Source organism: Colossoma macropomum, unplaced genomic scaffold (genome assembly GCF_904425465.1).
Source record: "Colossoma macropomum unplaced genomic scaffold, Colossoma_macropomum, whole genome shotgun sequence".
Lineage (NCBI taxonomy): Eukaryota > Metazoa > Chordata > Actinopteri > Characiformes > Serrasalmidae > Colossoma > Colossoma macropomum.
The window spans coordinates 21,814,778-21,838,605 of NW_023494807.1; the positions used below are offsets into that span (position 1 = coordinate 21,814,778).

Consider the following 23,828-nt stretch of genomic DNA (forward strand, 5'->3'; position numbering starts at 1 on the left):
GACCCGACTAATGCACTCCAGATGTACAGAGAAACCCTCCACGCCCCTGAGCATCATCAGCAGCTTCAGAATCCTCTCCATGGCCCCGGGGGACCCGGTTAGACCACGACACCTTGACGAATGCAGCGCATAGGGCCGGATGCCATATACCACCTGGGGCTGGGAGCCCTTAAGGAGGTGACGGGCTCCTCCTCATTCTCATTTAGAGACTGTGTTGGCATGGACCCGAATTAGTGGGCAGCGGGGTCATTGCTTTGGACTCTGGGGGCAAAGTGGCATCTAGGTAGTTCAGCAAGAGAGAAGGAAATATTTATCTTGGTTTAAGTGGGCTAAATAGGGACTTTTATTCTAAAAGCAGCTGAATATCACGGTGCCCCAGAGGGGACTCATGGTCATGATTTCTTAATTCGTTCCTACGATTAACAATTTGTTATCTTGTTTTCTTTTAATTCGTGGGTATGTTTTCATTTATTTGTGGTCATTTCTTAATTCATTCTGTCAGTTTCTTTTAATCGTGCCTATGTTTTCTTTTTAATTGTGTGCATGGTTTTTTGTGCGCAAACAAAATAAATTTTGTAGATTCAGTTTTATTTGTCATGTGCACAGGTAGGCTAACAGCTCCCTGAAAATGTCTGACAGGTGTTTATGTGTTAGGCCGGTGAGATAACAGACATAGATGTGCTTATTAGATTTGATTTTGATTTGGGTGCGTTATGAGGACACTGTAGCTCCTCTTTACAGCGGAGCTTCAGAATCAGCAAACAGCCAGTAGATTCGTCAGTGCAGCTGCAGTTTGGTGATGAAATGAAAGAAGACAATGGACGACAAACACAACCTTCACAAACTGCTCTTTTTAATGATTATATTTAACAGAGATGAAACCACAGCACAGCTATTATCACTGTTTCTGCTTGCAAGTCCACAAAATTACAGGAAGAAATGTTCAGGGTTTCAACATCCTCAAATTAAACACAGTGTTTCATTAAACACACAGCGTTGCTCACAACATAACTTCCTCTTTGAAATTGTATGCAATCGCATTAACACTTCATGCGCAACAGCAGATGTGAACAGAGATAAACCTTGTAGAAGCATTAATGACTGATATAAACTTATTTATAAACTATGAATGTCTCAGTTTTTGTCTTTATAAACAGTGTGATTTGCTCCTGCTGTGTTTCAGAGAGCCAGTGCAGTTCTGTGTTGCACAAAACTGAATGATTCTACACATGCTGTGATCCCGGAGGTGTAAGAAGAGTCTGATACTCTCAAAATAATCAGCTCTATCAACTATGCTGATTACCTCTCCTTCCAAATTCTATATAAATGACGTCTCGTAAACTTTTATGGTTTTCCTCATCAGTATCTACATACACTTGTGGTCTCAAGTGGCAGATCGTTTAATGTTAAGACTCCCACATTCCAGTCACTGACCAGGACCAGACTCCCTTAGCTTCATAGCTCAGCCAAGCCTATGGGATCCCAGCCCCATAATGCTGATTATCATATTTGCTTATGTGTTAATATTTTCTGTCATTTTATTTATTGTGCTTTTCGAATGCTACTGTACTTTTGTTTTGCTTGTAACTTATGCAGTTCATCACATTGACATTTGATTTATATTTAGTATCAACTGGTTTGATTTTGCACTGTCATAAAAAATGGTGAAAACATGCCAAAAATGTAAAATGTTTTGTTTTTCTGTAAAATAAGACTGTATGCTTGACAATTTAAATAAAGGTTTTAAAAAAATTGTACTGTTATTACCAAAGTTATCTATTAAAGCAACCCGGTTACACTCCCCAAGCTAGGAATATTCCATCACACCAGCACTTAAAACAACTATATGTTTATATATATATATATATGTTAACAATGCAAACTTCACTTGAAACATGAAAGAAAAGTATGAAAATAAAGCTGCCCAAAAACACACAACACTCTCACAACAGCAACGCAATGACTTTTAGTTAACACCAGAGTGGAAAATATTGAAGCATGTTTTTAGTTAATCAGCATTTATTCACAGGTTATTCTGATAAAGACTCTTATTGTGAAGGCAGGTCTACTTTTCCTGTGTAGAGCAGGAAGAACTGAGAGGCACACAAGGGCTGGCCATAGCCGGTTTATGAGGAGCCTGGCCATTTCCTATTTCCCCTGTTATATCAATGAATGGGTAGTAAATGGCGCTCAATGGGTAAAAATGAAAAGTTAAAATAGTTTCTAATTACTTTCCCAGAACGTTTCTTTAATTTTAGAAAGTAGAAGGATGTATTTCACCAAAAAAACAAAGAAAACTTATCTGTATGTTTCCTTTTTTCTACAGCAAACGGATTTTGGGCAGCGGAGGGCGGGCATTACTGCTACTGAGTGCTGACTGGTTGGCGAGCGGAGCAGCTCATTGGCTGTTTGCGCTCATAGTCGTCATAGACATACATGAGGTGCTGTTTTAAACTCCTATAGCTCGAGTTTAAAAGCTCTTAAAAATATAACATCAGTGTTAAAATGTTTTTTGCTGTTCAGTGTTCAGGAAATGATTGCATTCTTTAACATTAAAAATGTTTAAGCATTTATAAACTATGATTTTGCTCAAATGCTCCATATCAACCCATTCATTTTGGACTCGCTTGGGAGCGCCCTCTAGTGTTTGAGAAACCTGGAAGTTGTTACAGAGTGGTAATTCTCCCCTCTACAAGTTCTCTGGGCTGGCGCTGAAAGAGTAAGACGTGAACTGACTAGTGAACGAGCTGTGAGTAAAGAGAAAACTGCTTATATACGGCGTAGCTGTGGCCAATAACAGCTGGATAATAAAAACAACTCAACTTGTGCAAAAGCTATGCGTCTTTTAAAAGCAGTGAATGCTGCAACATAAACCTTAATATAAACTGCTTTAAAATTCACACATATGCAATACATGCCCCTGTCGCTACAAGAACAGCTAGTAGTGGTCACTAGTGCACGGCCTTGTTTTCACCCAGCTTAGGCTACTTGATTTAGTGCTCTAATCAGCACTCTTTTCTACACACCTTTGATTAAAAAGGGTGAGTCTCTCTTTTCCTGATATCAATACCCACACTGACATTCTCTAAATCAGTGGTTCCCAAACTGTAGTATGTGTATGTATGACCAAAACAACATTAATCTAACTCATGCTTTAATAGTTTGCTTTTTTACTCCTTTATCATCAGGTGTTTCACTCCGGCCCCTACTTTTGACTCTCTCTATCTCTCTCCATCTCTTATTTCACTCTTACTTTCTCCTCTCTTTCTCCTTTTCTTACTTTCTACTCCTTTCTCTCTCCTATCTCTCTCTTACTTTCTACTCTCATTTAAACCTGCCTATCCGACTGAACTAGATGCCTGGCATCCTTTCTTTGCTTCAAGTTCATTAATATTTGGCTCATTTTCTGAGCTGTTGAGCTAACATTAAGTGTTTATATTGGTTGAACTGAAGCTGAAATGCAGTTAGTGTGTTTGGTGATATGGCTGGTGTGGAATTGCATAGAATTGTGTAGAATTGAGGTGTAACCACTGTCCCATAGACTGTTGTTGGGGTAGGAGAGTCAGAGCACGCTATGTTGCAGTGCATGCTGGGAACTGTAGTGCAGCGCATTGTGAAATGGGCTAATATTAACAGAAAATTAAAAGACTTTTGTGGGCCAGATAGGATTGTGTGGCGGGCCTGATCTGGCCCTTGGGCCTTGTGTTTGACACATGGGCTCTAGAGTGAGGGGGCAGTGGCTGTGTCAGTGTCTGATGACCTGAGTCTTCCGGTCATCAGTTACTTGGTCAGTCTCTCATCAGTTGATCTCTTATGATGTCAGTCCATAAAGTAAGACATGCTCTCTATCATGGTTTTGTGGCCTGATGGTAAATTTAAACAACAGGAACTGGCTCTGCTGCTATAGTCACAGTGTCACCAACACAACAGACACAGAGGAAGCAAGAAAAGCTACATCTTATTCGACATAAGAACGAGTCTAACATGGACTGCCTTTTGATGTTCATTTTCTTTATTTCCAGTAAGTAGACTTTTATGTTACCTTTTACATTCATGTGCAAAATAAACAATTTATACATCGACTAATAGACAGTAAAGTCTTAGTGATGTACTGATCCTCAAGAATCTTTAATGCAACTAGAGAAAGTAAGATAGTAATATGTGCACAAAGTGACATTTGGTCTGATGTCTCTGCAGGCATTGAGAGCCGGAGTTGGTCAGAAAGGCAGTTATCTCTTCAAACTGGAGGAACGATCACCATCCCATGTCATTATGATATGAAATATATACAACATAAGAAATACTGGTGCTATAATGCTGGGGGAGGCTTCAATTACTGCACGATTCTGGCTTATGAAAATACTACAAAAGATAGAGTAACAGTGACTGATTACCCAGCTCAGAGTCTCTTTACTGTGACTATGAGAGATCTGCAGAGTGGAGACACTGGAATGTACTGGTGTGTTGTGGAAATCGGAGGGATAACTGAAGTAGATGATAAAAAAGACATTTATATCACAGTGAAATCAGGTATTAGATTATAAATCCTATTTATGACTGTTTGTTTGACACTGAATTTTGGTGTTTCTTTGTTTATATTTCATCCTGGCATCATTACAGAATAGTCTGTCTTTGTGTCCAGCTCCTGATCTATCTGTAGTGGAGAGCAGTGTGAGTGGTCAGAAAGGGGGCAATGTTAGTGTCCAGTGTCTCTACAGTGCTGGGTATCAGAATGAACAGAAACAGTGGTGCAGATCTAAAGACTGGAGCTGCTACACAGTGGGGAGGGCTGACACATCCCAGAATTCAGCGGTGCAGATCAGTGATGATGGGAGAAGCTCCTTCAGTGTGGAGATGAGTGGACTGCAGCAGAGTGATGCTGGCTGGTACTGGTGTTATATTGGAGATCTACAGGTTCCTGTTCACCTCAGTGTCAGTGATGCTCCTCCAGGTAAGACCACAAGCACTGATATTTGATTTCATGAACTGAATAAGTGAACACAGTTGTAATATAATACTTGTAATACTATATACTATAATAATATAAAACTCGTACAAAATGCATCAGCATGCGTCCAAATAAAAACAACAAAAGGGATTAGATCACTCCTGTTTTAAAAGAACTGCCCTGGCAGCCTGTATTGTTCAGGATAGATTTTAAAGTTCTGCTACTAGTTTTTAAGACGCTAAATGACCTTAAAGCACTGCTTACATCACAGAGTGTCTATCTGTTTATGTTCCAGCATGTGATCTTAGATCTGCAAACACCTTCTGTAAAATACAGAACACATGGAGAGGCCTCGTTTAGTTATTATGCTTCTAAACTGTGGAACTTTATTCCACCTTTTACTACACAGTCAAGCTCACTGCTCACTTTTAAAAAGCATTTAAAAATGCATCTCTTTAACTTAGCATTTAATTAAAATTCTGTCTCTTGGTATTTATAATTTCATGTATTATTGTTAAGATTTTTTTATTATTATTATTATTATTATTATTATTATTATTATTAAAGGTAGAAGAGCATTTTACAGCTTTGAACAGTCACTGATGTTTCCAAACATGCACTCAGTTACTTGTTCTAAATATAGAGTTACTAGACTTCAGCCGTGTCAAAACCAGACAGCGCTCTCTCAGCGAGGTAGGCGTGTTTTAAAACAGTTCCATAATTGTCTGGATTATTTCGTTCTAGTTTTTACATTTTTCTTCATATTTGAAGGATGATACATGAACATCATAGGGTAAAATGATTAAATTCTGTATAAAAATACATTTTCCAGGCTATTGTTTGTTCTGCCACTGTGTAACAAATAAAACCACAAGAAAATAATCCACAGTTTATTCACTGTCTCTTTTGTAGGCTAACAAATGTCTAAGATAAAGATGCATATTTAATTGGTTTTTGAAAATCACTGCAATTGAAAAACAAAGCGTTCATCCTGTATCCTCCATTAATGCTGCCACATTTACCGTTGTGCCTACACACAGTCTGTGTCTTAATCCACATACTACAGTGCTAAGTAGTATGCTCCAAATAGCAGAGGCAGAACTGACGGTGTTCTCATTTGATGTGCTTTTTGGGCAGAAAATGTGGTTTCACACGCAGCTGCAGAACACAGTCGCCCTGCAACTGAAAATCTCCGCACACAAGCCTGCAACTAAGAGAGGGACAGTGAGAGAGACAGTGAGAGAAACAGAGAGAGAGGGGGGGGGGCATAATGACAGCACTAATATGGCATTTTATCTACGTCATCTGATGGAATGTAATGAGATTTGGTCAATTCAAATGTGTACATCATTTACACATGAATAAAATCATGAGTTTGGCCATGGCAGTCAAAACTGTGTAATATGTTGAAATCATACAGAGTTTTAAATCATGTAAATTCAATGCTCACAATGTATGATGTATTTTTAAAGCAAAATCTCTTCATGAGTGTAAATGGGTGCATCAGACTCTGTCAGTGTACTGAGTTTTACTTTTGCACAGTTGCTTCATAGTAATTCCAGCTTTCTCTGAAGAGAAAAGATTAAATGCTAACAGAGTCACACCATTTCATTGTGCTACTAATATCAGCTTGTTCCTATTTTTAACAGCTACAAAGGCTGTGACTTCTGTTTCTGCCACTGAGGAAACCAGCATCAGTGAGGCCACTTTAGGTACAACCACAATCAGTCTTTTAAAGCTGCACTCATGCATGATATCATTTGATGTCATGCGTGTGTACATGCATGTGTACTTATTTTACTTATTTTCACAATCAACAAAACATATAATTTGACAACTGTGTTTTTATTTTTTGTATTTATATTCCAAACCTATAGTAGCCCACACTGTTTATGTTAATGCTGCCAAATGTCTGCTTTAGGGGTGTGTCACTACACAACACAAGCAGGAGGCTGTTTGTGTGGCTTGATGCAGGATTATATTGCTTTAAACACGTAACATTTTCAGCCAACATAATTTTCCTCACACTCCCATCCATTTTTGCAACTACAATAATAATTTTCCACGTGTTTTTCATCTTGCGCATAGCCTGACTATGGGCGTAACAAAAGCAGCTGCACTTTTTATCAGCAATCTGATTGGATGCTGCTGAGCTCATTTGCATACAGTTCATCAGAGAGTAGAGACAGCAGGGTGTGTGATATGTGTGCATGTATGTACTGTCGTCTCTCACCACAATCTAGCACATTATGATACGTTCTATTTCATGTTAATGACCCAAACAATTAAAATAACAAAAATGGCCAGATTCATGAAAGTAGGCAGTGACAGCGCTACGCCACGCAAAATGTGCAGCACAGTAAACAGTTATTAATAAAGTCACTGTGGTGATGATTAGCACACCAGTGTCTTTTTAACACTGTGTAATTTTCACCTGTGTGCTGGGCAAGAACCAATTAAAACACACCTGTATATGAGGTCATACATATTAAAGACTCATGCCAAGTGAAGCTCCAGTAAGAAAGGATCCAATGAAAGAGATGAAAACCAAAAATAAAAATAAAGAAAAAGTTAATTTTCAGAAACAGAACAACGGATTTGAAGGGAAGAAATGCCGACAAATAATAGTAAATTGTTTGGCAAATATGCTTTTAATTTTTAATCAAAAATAAAAAAATAAAAATTATATTTTAGAATGTAAGATTTCATTTCTCATTGGTAATAATTTAAACCGTTCCCCAGTTCATTATAACTGCAGTAAATAAACATTTAATTCTTGTTTTCAAGAATGAGAGGGTAAAGGCTAAAACTGCTTGCAATAAACTCAATTGACACATGTAATAGAATCTCAATAAGTCACATTACTCTTCACTTATTTGCATTACACACTAAACACATTATCCACAAACAGCATGGGATTCATGAGGCATTGAATTTGATGCAGGAAGAAGAAATCATTTTCAGTAAAGTGCCAGTTGAATCTGCTGATTTTAAATCCGTCTCCAGCCAGTTCCCTTTCTTTCTCATGTACTCGCCTCACCAGCAGTTAGAAGGTTTACTGGGGAAAATTACCAGCAGAGTAGTTCATGCGTTATTTTTTGATTGATTCTGTCATGTTAAGAATCACTACACACACATGTAAATGATGGAAACGCGCAGCCACACCTCACATAGTGCAAGAGGTAAAACACTCCACTGATCCTCATTTGTAAGGGAGCAAACATGTTATCTTTACACTGCTTCACATCTGCTATTTGTGGTGCCCTTCATGAATGTGGCCTATAGTGTCTAGCATGATGTCACAGTATGTGCTGCCTACATGCTGCTAAAAATGCACCCTCAACCTTCCGGCGCCCCTGGAGCTTATTTATGCAGGCATGAGCCTATTTTGTATGTATTTGAGTCTATGGAACACAGAGTTTGGGCAAAAGAGAAACATCTGGAATAGAATGGATGCTAAATAAATCATGAGCTATTACTGTCATTTCATCAACTTGTTAATTCTGTCTTGAGAGCTATATACAGTAAAACCAGCTGACAGTTGTGTATGTCATTACAGACCTCATTATAAATTATTAGCGCACAAACCTTGTAAGTCGCTTTAAAGTAGTCTCTCAATGTCTGATTAGCTGCTAGCACAACCCAAATTTCCACTAGCATCCCTATAATTTTGTTAGCACTAAGCTAGCAGTGTTGTATTCAATTCAGTTCACATCCAGTTTTATTTGTAGAGCAGCTTTACAGGAATCCAGGTCTGGTCAACACCAGATAGCAAAACAGTAAGAGAACAATAAGAGATATGTAACAGTGAATAAGGAGAAGACTGTTGAATATACAGTGATGTTTCATGAGGAAAAAAAAACCAAAGTGATCAAAGGGCAGAAAGTATAATCACATTTCATGCCATGATCTTGAATATGGACATGTGATGCTTATAAGTTGCATAGAACGGGCATAATTTTATAGTTTATGTAGACGTACAAGAACTCAATAAATCAATGATCAATCAATTCACTTTCTTTGTTTAACTAGTAAAAATCGTATCTGATTGGCCTTCAAAGGAGCTGCAACCTCATAATTTCCATCCACAGGTTGAGGAACTGTGGGATATAACATTGCAATGATGATCAACATTATATGACCTTTTCACTGACATTAACTTACTGTGAACAATATATGGCAAATACTGGTGTCACTGTTTCCAAATACTGAAGAGAAATCTAATAACAAAGAATATAAATAGCTTTCAATAATGTTTTTGTATGTCTGTTGCTCGTTCACACTCTTACTGTGAAGTTACACTAGTTGGCTAGCAAATATTAATGATTGTCTTACAACTTATGAGGTCTGATATGACTGATCTGGTCATCTTTTTATGTTATGTTAGTCTCTGGGAGCACAGCAAAAGCAGCGCTGGGTTAGAGCAGCATCAGCGCCTCCCCCAGGTCACCTCCTGCTATCAGTATATTGTGTATGAGAATTACTATAAATGATTTGAACCAGTTGTGTACATTTATTTGGGAAAGGTGGGCTAAATAACATTTGTGGTGGTGGGCGGGCAGGGGGCTAAAATTGGCATAGTAATGCCCCTGGTCATTGCATCTTGTGGCACTGTCATTACACCTAATGGATGAAAATAGAGTTCACCTTTAAATGAGTCAAATCAACTAATGCATATAATTAACACCTTTGCTTTGTCCTTCTAGGTTCTGCAACTGTTACTACAAACACAGAATCAGCAACAGATCTGTGAGTAGCTCACTTCTGCAAGTGGTTTTAGTCTTTAGAGATTCATTTCCATACTCCATTATCACCCCCACCCCCCACTCCCCCCTTGGCTTTTTACAGAAGAACAACTGGCTCTTCTTCAGTAATGACTTCTGAGAATGTAAATAGCAGCCCAGGAAAGAGTGGGAGAGAGCAAGATGGGTATGTTCTGAAATGCTGATGAACTGAATTTTTATTGATTCTGCTGAAATGATGATTTTATTAGTCAACAGCATGTGTACTCTGAGGAACTGATTTAGTAAGATCCCACATAAGTAGTACTAATTTGCATGTGCAGTGCAGTACATTGTGTGAGCAGTTAGTGTTCATTTTGCGGGTGACTTGTAAATGATAATTGTGGAGATGACAACAAAATGATGGAGAAAACATTGTATGTAAATGAAGCTTTTGAATGTGCAAACTGTGGCAAGGTTGGATGTCAAAGAGTGTCAGCTGAAATATAAGTTTAAAAAAGTTTAATCAACAGAGACTGGTAAGGTGAAAAAAGAATAAATAAACAAAAAAGTAAATGATAAAACTTTGGTAAATAAAAACAGGTTCATTTATGGAGTGACAAGATCAGAACTATTCAGTTGCAGGACGAGGTTAATTCAGTTTAGTTCATTAATTATACTGATTTTATGACAAGAACAAAATTTACTTACAGTAGGCCTACAGAGAATATCCTACCACATGTATTCATTCATAGAAGGAGTGATCAGTAGCAGCTATGTATTTACTCTAGAATGAGCAGGTCGACCAGAAATCAATTTAAGGGCATTTTAAATCAGAAGAAGGAACCACGCTGTTTCTGCAGGGCTTCATTTCTGAAATGCTCCAGTGCTATCAAGGTAGTCTTTTACATCTGCGTACACAGCAGGCATAGTCATGCTGCAGGTTCGTGCAGCAAGCAGTGCCACTCTGCAGGCTACATGCTGGAACTAAAAATGGGTCATCATTGGATCTTCTAGTGAGACAGTATTTTAAAACATATGTCCAGATCAACAAAAAAATGGTTAATAATAAAGTCTGTGAGGTGAGCTGAAGAGGAGAGTGCACCAGAGAGGACCAAGTATCCTGAATGATCTGAAGAGATTCTGTAAAGAATGATCTTAAATTCCCTGCTCTGTGTTCTCCAATTTTAAAAGATGTGAGTAACTAAGTGCTGTTTTATTGGCAAAAGCAGGTTGTACAAATTATTAAATGCAGGAGTGCAATTAATGTGTAATGTGGTGCAAATCTTATATTAGAGATTATTTTTTTTTTATTTTACCTTTATTTAACCAGGGTAGTCACATTGAGATTAAAAATCTCTTTTACAAGTGAGCCCTGGCCAAGAAGGCAGCACACAAAACAATCAACAAAGAAACAACAACACGACCCCGACCGACAGAATCAAATCAGGGTCAAAACCAAATTAAAAACAAGAACAAACAGAATGATACAGTTTTTAACAATCATCTTAAATTCACTCGAGTTTCAAATGTTTTTGCAGATCATTCCATGCAGATGGAGCACTGTTACTAAAAGCTGCCTGGCCGTATTCAGAACGTCGGAACATCCAGCTGAATGTAACTACTAGAACGTAAATTTTATCGAGACTTATTTGTTGATATAAAAGCAGACAGATATATTTAGTGATTGTATGATGCAAAATACAAGAATCAGGATGTGTCTGCTTCAGGTTCAGTGAGTCCATCAAATATTAGCAGTGCTAACTTACTCACACCATGTGTTTTCATTCACTGCAGGAATGGAGAGATCCTGTTGGTCTGGGTTCTACTGGCTGTAGGTCTTGGACTGCTGCTGATTCTGTTCAGCATTATAATCTGTGTATTAAGAGAAAAGTTCAGTAAGTAGTCTTGTTTTCTTGAAAGACTTTTAAAGTTGCTTTTGAAATGCTTCTATTAAAACTTTTTAGAGGATGAAAAAGGATCAGCGTTTAAAACATACATGGTACAGAAACCAGGCAGCACAATCACAGGGTTAAAGAGCTTATTTAATCACCATTAAAGTGCCCTTATCATGGAAAATTGTCTTTTCCTTGCTTTTTTTTTAAATAAAAGAAATTGATGTAGTATGTAAACATTGTTAAAGTTTCAAAACATACTCATCACTTCCCAATCCATACAGTCCATATATGGAATCTAAGCCACAAAATCAGCCTGTTTTGAATTCACATATATGCATTGTGCAATATACATACATACATACATACATACATACATACATACATACATACATACATACATCATCTAAACCGCTTATCCTTCTGGGTCACGGTGGGGTGCTGGAGCCTATCCCAACTGTCATTGGGCGGAAGGCAGGATACACCCTGGACAGGTCGCCAGTCCATCACAGGGCAGACAGACATACACATTCACACACTCACTCACTATATATATATATATATATATCCTGCCTTCCGCCCAATGACAGCTGGGATAGGCTCCAGCACCCCACCGTGACCCAGAAGGATAAGCGGTTTAGATGATATATGTATGTATGTGTATATATCCACCTGTTCGGCCTACAGCAGATTGTCCCTGCGCTTTCACACTGAAGTTATAAGGACCATTTAAGCCCACACTGCTTTCTGAATAAGGCACAATACATAGTAACCACTCAGATTAAAGGAACAGTGACAAAATAGCCTGTTTAATTTTAAGGGATAAATAAAGGTTGTAAAATGGTCATATAAAAACAAATCATGTCTGTTTTTGGTACATAAAACCACAAAAATATTATAAGTGGCCATCAGAGGAAAATATAAAAAGTAAGCAAAATGTAAAATATGGGCCCTTTAGTAAAGAAGGTAATTGTTAGTTAATCTATTTTATTACTATTAATATTCATGCTGTGCTTTCATGTATATTATGAATGTGTTATTTAATAGCTTTAAGTAGAAAAGTAATTCATCAACAATGCTAATCTGTATCATTTGCTTTACTCACTCTCTCTCTAACAGAAAAAAGTGAGACGGAGACCAGAGAGAGGAGCAACGACACTGCAGTTCAGACGGTTAGTATTGTGGTTAATGGGAGGCATCATGCAGTCTGGTTAAATATTGCTTTCAATGTTGGAGACAGGAGACAGGAGTTACTGTGATGGTCTCATACACTCTCAAATATAAAGGTATCAAAAGGGTTCTTTATGTGATGCCATAGAAGAACCATTTTTGTTTCCTTTCTTATGGACAGTTCTTTAGAGAACCAAACAGTGTTGCTCACACTGACAAATCTCTGTTTCAGTAGTGCTTCTTCAGTGGTGTCGCACAAAGAACCCTTTGTGGCTCCTCTTTTTTCAGAGTACATTTGTAGTTTTAAACATCCATTTGTGTTTAGAAAATTGAATGATACATTTAATTAATGCAAGATTAGAATTTTTATTTTAATCTAGGTTTAAACTTAAAATGAAAAATTACTTATTTGTGTGTGTGTGTGTGTGTGTGTGTGTGTGTGAGTGTGTGTGTGAGTGTGTGTGTGTGTGTGTGGAAAAAGTCCTCTACTGGTGAAGTGACATACAGTACTGTGATTAAAAAATAGAAAAGGATAGGATTTTATTCTCTACACTCATTTGCATGTAAATAAATCACCTTAACGTTCAGCTATTATTATTGAGTTACTCAGAGTAAATTATGTCCACAGTCTTCATCTGCACTGGAACAGGAACATGGTGTGGTCTACAGCTCTGTAGTCACAGCTACCAGAAACAAAACTGTAAGTGAACTTCTAAAAATACAGTAACAGTTCATTGTTTTAACCATGACAGTTTAAGTTGGTTTAAAGCTGCAAGTGATTATGATAAATATTTAGTTCAGATAGAAGTTCCTCAGCCTTAGTGAGCATTTAGTTTAGCTGGAGAAAGAGCACTCGGGGTGGTTGGAATCAGAGATCCTTCTTTATTTCTAAAGCTGTTCCATTTTTTCCAGCTCTCTCCAGCAGGTGGAGATGATGGGGTGATCTACAACTCTGTGGTCAGTAATTAAGGTGTGAGAGTCTCAGACTGTGGTAGTGAGTTTACTGAAAGCCAAAACTGTGTTGATGTAACTCTTTGTTCAAGAAGAAAATATCAATGAATTAATTCACTCGCTTGTTTTCTTTTTTATGTTAGCCAGCTATTTAATTTTTCTGTTATTTTCTTGATTGCAGGTGTAAGCAGATGTATTTCTGGACAAAACTACCTGAGCAAGTCAATTACAGAGAGGACACTGTAACAAAAGTGACCTGATAAATGGATACAGACTCTATATATTATATAGCATGTTAATTTTCTTTTTTCATCCATATTGCTTTACTTGTAAATAACATGTGGGCTACTGAAACAACTCATACTCTTATTAGGATTCAAATTTAAGCTCTGGAATAAAAAAACATTTTTCAATTCAAAAGTACTTAATGTATCACTTTTTGACTTACCTACACTGCCATACATGTATTTCTCAGAAATATGTTGAAACTCTGTAACCTTTTTTTGTGAATGCCCTGGTGGATCATTCCATGACAAGAGTGCCACTTGAGTCTACAAGGTTTGATGGCTTGTATGAGAGACAGAATCTGCTAATAAGTGTTTTTTCTATCATAAATCTGCACTTTGTAAGTTTTAGTGGTTTGGAGACCTCTCTGGTGGAAATGGGTTATTACGGACAATATGCAGAAGAACATTCGTAATGTTTTTTGTGCTTTTGGACCCCTTTGGACCCCAAGCTGATGAATCTGAAGATTGCAAGCACTTTGACAGAGTATTCAAAGAGAAGTCAGTTTTGTTGAAGGGTGTGTCTTCCAAGGATGTGAGTGGATTTTCTAATATTGCCATCAAATCTTCATCAGTATAATGTTAATTTTGCTTGTAAACTTTAAACATCAAGTCAGACCTTTTTTTAAGCTGTGTGTGTGACATAATTTACATAATATGTAAAGACATAGCACTAACTAAAAGTAGCATTATTAAGTAAGAAGTAAAAATATTTATTTAGTAATAAATATTTTTTTTAATTCACCAAATTAACAGTTTTTATTACAAGTGGATAACAAATGTTTATGGATTTTTTTGTCTTTTAAGTCAATTATATTCCATTTCAAATATTACTGATATGTAAATTATATTACCATTTAAGCCTTGCCATGCTCAGATGTACCTGAGATGTACTATTAATAGCACATATATGAATTCATCATAAAATATTAATTTAACCAAAATATAATAATTTGTGTCCTTGAGTTTTGATTTGCACTGTCACACCAGCTTCTATAAACATGACATGCATAATAAGCATAACGTCCACACATCACAAAAATAGGCAGAGAGAACAGCTTTCTATTAATTTTTTACAATATTCACAGAAAAGTAATGTAAGTAATGTAAACTGAGGTCTAAGCTTGTTAACAGGCAATTGTAGCAGTTTTGCATGAAATATTCCACCCTGTCGTATTCGCCTCCGTTACAAGTTCAGTGTAATGGAACTATAATTATCATTGTTATTTTGTACAAAAATATAAAACTGATTACTGAGTTGAGGAAATCTTTTTTGGGTAGGAGTAGTATGTAATTTAAACTACTGAGGACAAAAAAACTTTGATTTCTTGACGAAAAAAAATCCAAATTATCGTGTCTGTTTGGCACCAATGTCATGGAATGACTCTGGTACCCATCTTGGACCCTTCATTCAAACTGCGCTCCTGCAGAATGTAAAAATACAGGCCATTCAGAAAAAAGACACACAACCTTTTCGGCAACATGAAATTGCCCAAGTGTCATCATGTTCCAATTTGATTCATTTGTTAAACATTCTAATAACCTAATAATCACTATTTTCTGTTTTATCATGTTATTAGACACAGACTGCCTCCTGATTGAGGTGTGACGAAGTGTGAAAAATATTAGTGAACGTAACGAAATGTACGCTTAAAAGTGTCTCAACACTCTTAGCAGTTCAATACTTCATAGTGAGAAGGGGCAGCACACTGTCCTGTGAGAATAATCCTGAAATTTGTATCCTACTGTTCACTTGTGTGCAACATTTTTTAATAATCCAATTCCAAATCCCAAAAACACAATCGGCTTTTGTGTCCAGACGGGTAGCCCAGATCACAGATGATGTAGCCTCAAAGTAAAGGTAAAGTCAAATCAAATCTACAGATTGATTGTGATGTGGACAGTGGCTGACCGCTCCATACTTGAAGCTTTGGCACATTTGAGTTAGGTATTTTAGCTTTTAATCCACTATTTTTATATTCTAGAAATTCAATCAAAATATTATCAATGCTCATAGAAAAAAACTCTGAAATGTTAAAAAATCAAATTCTAAAATTAGTTTCACTTGTAGGAATTATGTTCTAGCATATACATTTACAAATCTATAAATTTAGCTCTAACTGAATTGTCAAATCTAAGCATGTTGGAATTGCAATGATTAAAAATTGTACGAGTTCTGATTGATTTATTACAAGTGAAAATTTTATTATTAAACATTTATTTGATTCTTAAATTATAAATGTAAAGTCGTATTATTACATGAAAGAAATAAAGTTTAATTTTTTAATTAATTAATCAATTAAGCTTTTATATGCTTCAGAGGCTACTGGGGACTTTACTGGGAATATAAATATATACACACACACACACACACACACACACACACACTATAAAGGTGCACTTTAATTACAAATTCTACAATTACTTTTCTACCTTTTGAAAAACAGGGTGAAAGGGGTCGCACAAAGTTCAGTGTGTAACAGTAGAACTACTGAGTGCTGCTATATGTTAAGTGAAGCTGATACTGATACACACACACACACACACACACACACACACACACACACACACACATATATATATATATATATATATATATATATATATATATATATATATATATATATATATATATATAAATCTATTTCTACAAGACTTCTTCAAGAATTCTTCTTGAAAGCTGCTATTGCCCTCTATTGGGCAGTTTGGATAATTACAGCTAGAATTAAATAGCTGTGATCTGAAGAAGATTCTGCAAAATAAACTCTTCAGAACTAGAGATGTTCCACTCAACTATATTACCAAATTAAAGGTTGGAACACCTCTATATTTCTGTGTGTGTTTGTGTGTGTGTTTGAGTGTGTGAAAGAGAAAGAGCGAGAGAGATATGACATTAACCTCTGTAAATCCGCTGTAAACAACTCTGTGGTAAGTTCCTTTACCATATCAAACCCCTCTGAATGACTATTTACATCTCAACCATTTATTTACACACAGACTAATCACTGGAATTCCCTTTTAAACCATGGTGGGATCTGTGTGATCAGCCTCCTGCTGTCCTGATTGAGAACTGCCTCCATTATGGTAAACCACTGCTTTAAGCTGATGTTTTACCTTTGCAGTGGTCCTCCAGAATTACTGGTGAATTCTGAGCAAAAATGACTACAAACTGAGGTATTTCTTGTTACTAGCTTGATTTTGCAGTAATAATACAAAATACATTGGAAGAAATTGAAAGAAAAAAGTCACACAATAAACCTTTTTTTCTCAGATGTATCACAATTTTTGGCACCCCTGGAAATTCTCATCAATAAAATCTATTTTTTACATTTTTCTGTTCTATTCTAGTACAGAATAAACAGTATCGATTACTGTAGTTGTGCAGCTGATGCACAGATATACCTGACTCTTTCACCAGATGATTACAGCCCAGTGGACTCACTTTGTTAATGCATGGAACACACAAATAATTGGATGATGCACAATTTCATTCTTTTAAATAAGGACAAAACACAGATTATTGTGCTTGGCAACAAAGAAAGTCTTTTCTTTTAAAAAAAAAAAATAGAGATATAGATAATCAAAGGTTTAGTGCCTCAACAAAACCTAGGAAAACCTACTTTTCATCTGCCGCAGGGTGGACTACTGTAATGGTCTCTTAACTGGACATCCCATAAAGAGAACAGTGCATAATTATTCCAGTTTTAAAATCTTTACACTGGCTTCCAGTTAGTTACAAAATAGAATTTCGTATCTCTGATATGTTTCCAGAATATAAGCAGAGTAGGTCTTTTGGATCCATGGACCCAGGACAGCTAGTAGAGTCCACACTAAACACAGTGAAGCAGCGTTTAGCGGGTATACTCCATACAACTGGAACAAACTGCCAAAAGATCTTAGACGCGCCGCAAATGTAGCGTTTTTTAAATCCAGGTTAAAAACATGCCTCTTATCATGTGCCTTGAGCACTTTATTAAATAATGCACTTTATTTTTAGCCCTTTCTCTATCATTTCCTTATGTTTTTGTCCCTTATGTACTTCTTTTATTTATTTGTTTGTCATTAAGCTATTGCACTTTATCTTTTTAGCATTCTTTATTTTTCACTCTTAAGCACTTTGTCGTTATTTTTCCTTCCGATTTTTTTTTGCCTTATTTATGTAAAACACACTGAATTGCCTAAATGTGTGAAATGTGCCATATAAATAAACTTGCCTTGCCTATAGTGAGTCCCAAAACCAAAAACATCCTTATGGCTTCCTGTATACTATAGGTTCCAATTTAAATTTTTTAAAGTTGTTTTTAAGTCAGTAAATGGTGTGGCACCGTTCTATATAGGAGGTCTGCTTCAATTCTATCCTGCCATCAAGTCCTTGAGGTCATCAAATCAGCTGCTACTGACTGTGCCACAGTCTACCCCTGGACATTAGGTCTGCATTGTCTATTGATGCTTGTAAGTCTAGATTAAAAACCTATTTTTATCAGCTTTTGTCTCTGTAAACTGATCATTGCTGTATTTTTGTTTTGTTATACATTAGTTGTTGTGCTATCCTGTCCTTTTAAATATGTTCTCCTTGTACAGCACTTTGGGTTAAAATGTGCTTTATACATACTTACTTACTTACAAAATATATGATTAATTGATCAATAATAAATTAAGAAATTAGGTTCTTTATGTAAGTAAGTAAGTAAGTAAGTAAAGTTTATTTATATAGCGCTTTTTACAACAGGTGTTGTCACAAAGCAGCTTTACAAGGAAATCAGCATTACAGAAAGAAATCCGGGTCCAAACCCCTCATGAGCAAGCCAGTGGCGACAGTGGCAAAGAAAAACTCCCTAGGGAGAAACAGGAAGAAACCTTGAGAGGAACCAAGACTCAGAAGGGGAACCCATCCTCCTCTGGTCGACACCGGATAGTAAACATTGTTAGTATAAAGTATTAAAGTACAAAAACAGGGAAAACAGGTGGAGCAAATGATTAATTTGATTGGTTTCGTTCATGCAGCAGCAGCGGCAGCAGCATCAGCATCAGTGGGGTCAGGTTGTGAGGGTGAGGTTTGCACGGCGTTGTACAGCAAGAAGCTCAATGGTGGTCAAGCCAGTCCAGAGGGCTGGTGAGCAGTGGCACCCAATTAAGGCAGAGAGGCAGCAGCATCAGAACGCACAGGATGGGCAGCTGTTCAACTTGGCAAAGAAAAGAAAGAAAGGAAAAACACACAGAGAGTCAGTTCTGTAATTGGTGACTGATCACAAATTACAGTGTTAGCAGAGCAGCGGGGACTCTGGCAGCTATAGAACTGACAGGGAAAACTAATTACCAAAGGCTTGACTATACAAGTAAGTTTTTAGCCTAGACTTAAAAACTGAGGCTGTGTCTGAGTCCTGAACATTAACAGGAAGATTATTCCAAAGCTGGGGGGCTTTGTATGAGAAAGCTCTCCCCCCTGACGTAACTTTATTAATTCTAGGTACTAATAGTAAGCCAGCACCTTGTGATCTAAGTAGGCGTGATGGTTCATAGTGGTTATTTATCATGACTACATTTGATTTAGGGGAGCCATGTACTGTCATATCTGTTTTTTCCTCTCTACATTAAGAGTCAATGGTAGCAATAGAGGACAGGAAGAGTGTTGTAGTTGAGCTGCTTCACTCAGAGGCAGGATGAGTGCCTGCCACATGCACTTTTACTTCCTTATGAGTTCTTTCATTCTCTTTGTGTTACTCCTCAGTATCTCGGGTAAGATCAATGCTTCATCACTCCTGTGCACTCAGTTTGAGTTCTTTACACTTTCACTGCTTTAAATGTGCTTTTTTTATTAACTCACATTTCTGGGAGCTTACTTGTAGTAAGTAAGCCTAATAAGGATGCAGATGTTTCAAAATTTGTGCATAGTTCAATCGTTGAAATGTAAACAAAGTCATTCAGAGTGGTCTGACGGTAAATTTAAATACTACAGCATTTCACAAGTCAGAATTGTTCACAGGAAACTGGGCCTGTATACAAGACTGTGCTGGACTCTGGCCCTCAGTTCCCTAGCCAAGCATAGAGGTACATAGAGAGCAGTGGTCTCCAACCCTGGTCTAGGAGAGCTACCTTCCTGCAGAGTTTAGTTTCAACCTGTATTCAAGAAACTGCCCCACCCCTTAGTTAACTCTAACACATTTGATCCAGCCAATCAGGGACTTGGGAAGAGGTTGATTAGCTGGACTATGTGTGGCAAATTGTGGGTTCTGCAGGAAGGTAGCTCTCCAGGACCAGGGTTGGAGACCACTGATGCAGGCAAAAAATAGCCTGCAAAGAAAAACTCTTTTTTTAAGATTCAGCACTGTTTTACCATTATCAACATTGTTCATAAAATGACAAAAGTAACACTGGTCATTTTGTTTAGAAAATAAAATGGCTATGTTTACGTTGTAGACATTGTGAGCCCTGGTTCCTGTCACTACCACTGTAAAAAAGAGTCTGTAAGGCTGGCTTTATATGGTGAGATGTTCATGCAACTAGCAATTCACAAAGTAAATCCACTTTTTATTTAGGTTTTTCCTTTATTTTGTAATCTGTCTGTAGGAGCACTACTGTAGGTTTACAGTTATGTCTGCATTGGGGATTCTTTTCACCTCCATTTGGTCGTTCTCTAACCCAGGGGTGTCAATCATATGGCCTGTGGACTGGGACTGGCCCGATTATGGTTCTTATCAGGCCTACAAGATGAATTTAAAATCCCTGTTCCAAATTAAAATCTCATGTGACTGTTTACAAAGTAATAATTGAAATGACACTCTACCAATCACTTAATATCTCTAAACACTGCTTTTCTGACAAGCCAATAAAAAACTGGTAAAACTCCTCATAACAACTGGAGTACAGCTATAGTGGTCAATTAGTCATAATTGTTAGGTTAAGGGACATTCCTAAGAATGTAAGTTGAAATAGTCTTAGATTAATCCATCGGGAAGACCACACTTACAGCTCAGTGTAAAAAAAACAAGCAGCTCTGAGGTAAATTAGACTTTAGCTTAAACTGTAGTTGTTCGAAACTAATGAAACTAAATTGCACTTGACTTGCATAATGTTAAGCATCCTGCAACTCATTTGAAACTCAGCTGCAACAGTTGAAAATGCTTCAACTTCGTGGAACAAGTTTCATGCAACAGCCAATCAAAATGCCAATAATGCATAACATGATCACCTCAAATGACATACTTTCAAACCATCAATTTCACAAGATCACAGCCAGTAGCTGATGTACAGTAACATGCGACATACACTACCAGGTCTCTGTCGCTGCTGTGCTGAGAATGGTCCACCAATCAATATCTTTTCAGCAGTGGTCCTATAGTGGTCCCCTTTTATTGATGTATGAGGTAGAGGGGGGCTGATAAATTGTGCATCAACAGATGGGCTCCAGTTAGTAACTGTAAAACTGCAAAGTGCACCATTATGGTAGGTTTCTGATAAAATGGCCAACAAGTGTAGTTACAGTGTAAGGTATATAAAAAAACTTATTCTGATATTATCCAGCAGGTGATAATCAGAACAGGAGGGTTAAACACACATGCATATTCTCCTTATATGACCTGTATCCAGTGCTTCATAGTCAAAAGCAGTGGACACTAAAATGAAAGGGCCACTATATCAGTTGTGTCTAAGAGCCTGAGTGAAGTCTTCAGTTTATGAGTTATTTTCAGTTCATCTTTTATGTGGTCAGTCTGTAAATTAATGGGTCTCTACCTTGGTTTAATGATCTCACTATGAATTTACCAAATGGGAACTGGTTCAGTTGCTACAGCCACAGTGCCATCAACACAAGAGCAACACAGGAAGTGAAAAAAGACCTTCAACATTGGAACAAATCTAACATGGACTGTCTTTTGATTTTGCTCTTCTTTTTTCCTAGTAAGTAGACTTTACTCATATGTTACGTTTTACCTTCATACTAAACAATTTATACATCAACAAACAGACCTGGAAAAACAAGAAAGAGAAAAACAAGTGCTTTCCGTTGTCTTTGTTCTGTCTCTGCAGGCACTGAGAGCTGGAGGTGGTCAGAAAGGCAGTTATCTCTTCAAACTGGAGGAATGGTCACCATCCCATGTCATTATGATATGGAATATATACAACATAAGAAATACTGGTGTTATGATGCTAAAGCAGCATTTAATTACTGCACAATTCAGGCTTATGAAAATACTACAAAAGATAGGGTAACAGTGACTGATTACCCAGCTCAGAGTCTCTTTACTGTGACTATGAGAGATCTGCAGAGTGGAGACACTGGAATGTACTGGTGTGCTGTGGAGATCGGAGGAAAATCTAAGCCAGATGTGAAAAAAGACATTTATATCACAGTGAAATCAGGTATTAGATTACAAACAGCAGACTGAGTATTGGCTTTTTATTGTAATTCATCCTTAACTCTGTGTTAAATTGTCTGTCTTTGTGTCCAGATCCTGATCTGTCTGTAGTGGAGAGCAGTGTGAGTGGTCAGAAGGGGGCAATGTCAGTGTCCAGTGTCTCTACAGTGCTAGGTATCAGAATGAACAGAAGCAGTGGTGCAGATTTAAAGACCAGAGGTGCTACACAGTGGGGAAGACCAAAACATCCCAGAATTCAGCAGTGCAGATCAGTGATGATGGGAGAAGATCCTTCAGTGTGGAGATGAGTGGACTGCAGCAGAGTGATGCTGGCTGGTACTGGTGTAAACTGGAGATCTACAGATTCCTGTTCATCTCAGTGTCAGTGATGCTCTGCCAGGTAAGACCACAAACACAGGTATTTGATTTCTTGAAAGAAAAAAGCATTCAAGTGCACTTCCCAAAAGCACTCATATTGTTTATACTAAACATATTGTTTTGGAATTATGCATGACAAGTGTATTTAAATTATAATTAAATACATACGAAATGCATTTAGTCATACTTTTCAGTGCTTTTTAAAAACAACTTAAGTTGCATTTAAGTAGATTTAAGTATGTTATTCGTAGACATAACTGTTATTACACTTAATATAAATATACAATCAGATGTACTGATACACTTTAGTGCTACGTATTGAGTTATACTGAAACTAAAATGCACCTAAATGCATTTTAAATTAGATTCAGTATCACAAACAAATAAAACATGTATGGAAATATACTTTTACACACTACATATAGAACAATTTATGTTGCAATGAAGTAAACTTAAGTAAAACGAGTTAAAACAAGTTCTACTACACTCAAATGCATAAGCACACAAAAGCATACTTTAAAAGTAATTGCTTTAAAATTAATGTGAAATAATACATTCACGTTGGTGACATATATGCTTTTGTTTTGGTATGTTTCAGTGTGTTAATAAATACATTTATTTAAGTGCATTTCCTTACAGCATAATCAGGTATCATTCAAAATTTGACTTTTAAAATATACTTTTTGAAAAATACAGAAAAGTGTATTTTAGATATACTTCCATAAAATACATGAAATTAAAAAGTGTAGGAAGTGTAAGTAGTCTTAGCATTCTCTACATACTTTAAGTGTACTATTGATATACTTAATTATGCTTCTTATATGCTAGGTCCGTGGGCCAGATCAGGCCTGTGACACAATCCTATCCGGCCCGCAAAAGTGTTTTAATTTTCTATTAATATGAGCCTGTTTTACAATACGCTGCACTACATTCCCCAGCATGCACTGCAACGTTATGTGCGCTCTGACTCTCCTACCCCAACAACTAGTCTATGGGACAGGGGTTACACCTCAGTTCTACACAATTCAACACCAGTCTTATCACCAAACAACTAACTGCAGTTCAGCCAGTATGAACACTTAAAGTTAACTCAGCAGCTCAGAAATTGAGCCCAAGTATTGATGAAT

The 23,828-nt window shown here is 37.0% G+C and overlaps 1 protein-coding gene and 1 pseudogene across 1 annotated transcript; both read left to right on the forward strand.

Moving 5' to 3' along the window:
* Window positions 1-3,909: 3,909 nt before the first annotated feature.
* On the forward strand, window positions 3,910-14,034 carry LOC118797462 (CMRF35-like molecule 1). Its single transcript, XM_036556831.1, has 11 exons — window positions 3,910-4,021; window positions 4,198-4,530; window positions 4,643-4,951; window positions 6,598-6,660; window positions 9,655-9,697; window positions 9,797-9,877; window positions 11,467-11,567; window positions 12,684-12,736; window positions 13,363-13,434; window positions 13,647-13,704; window positions 13,867-14,034. The coding sequence occupies exons 1-10, from the start codon at window positions 3,985-3,987 to the stop codon at window positions 13,701-13,703; spliced, it is 1,149 nt and encodes a 382-aa protein (XP_036412724.1). The 5' UTR covers window positions 3,910-3,984; the 3' UTR covers window position 13,704; window positions 13,867-14,034.
* Window positions 14,035-17,769: 3,735 nt separating this feature from the next.
* On the forward strand, window positions 17,770-23,555 carry LOC118797521 (annotated as a pseudogene).
* Window positions 23,556-23,828: the final 273 nt, after the last annotated feature.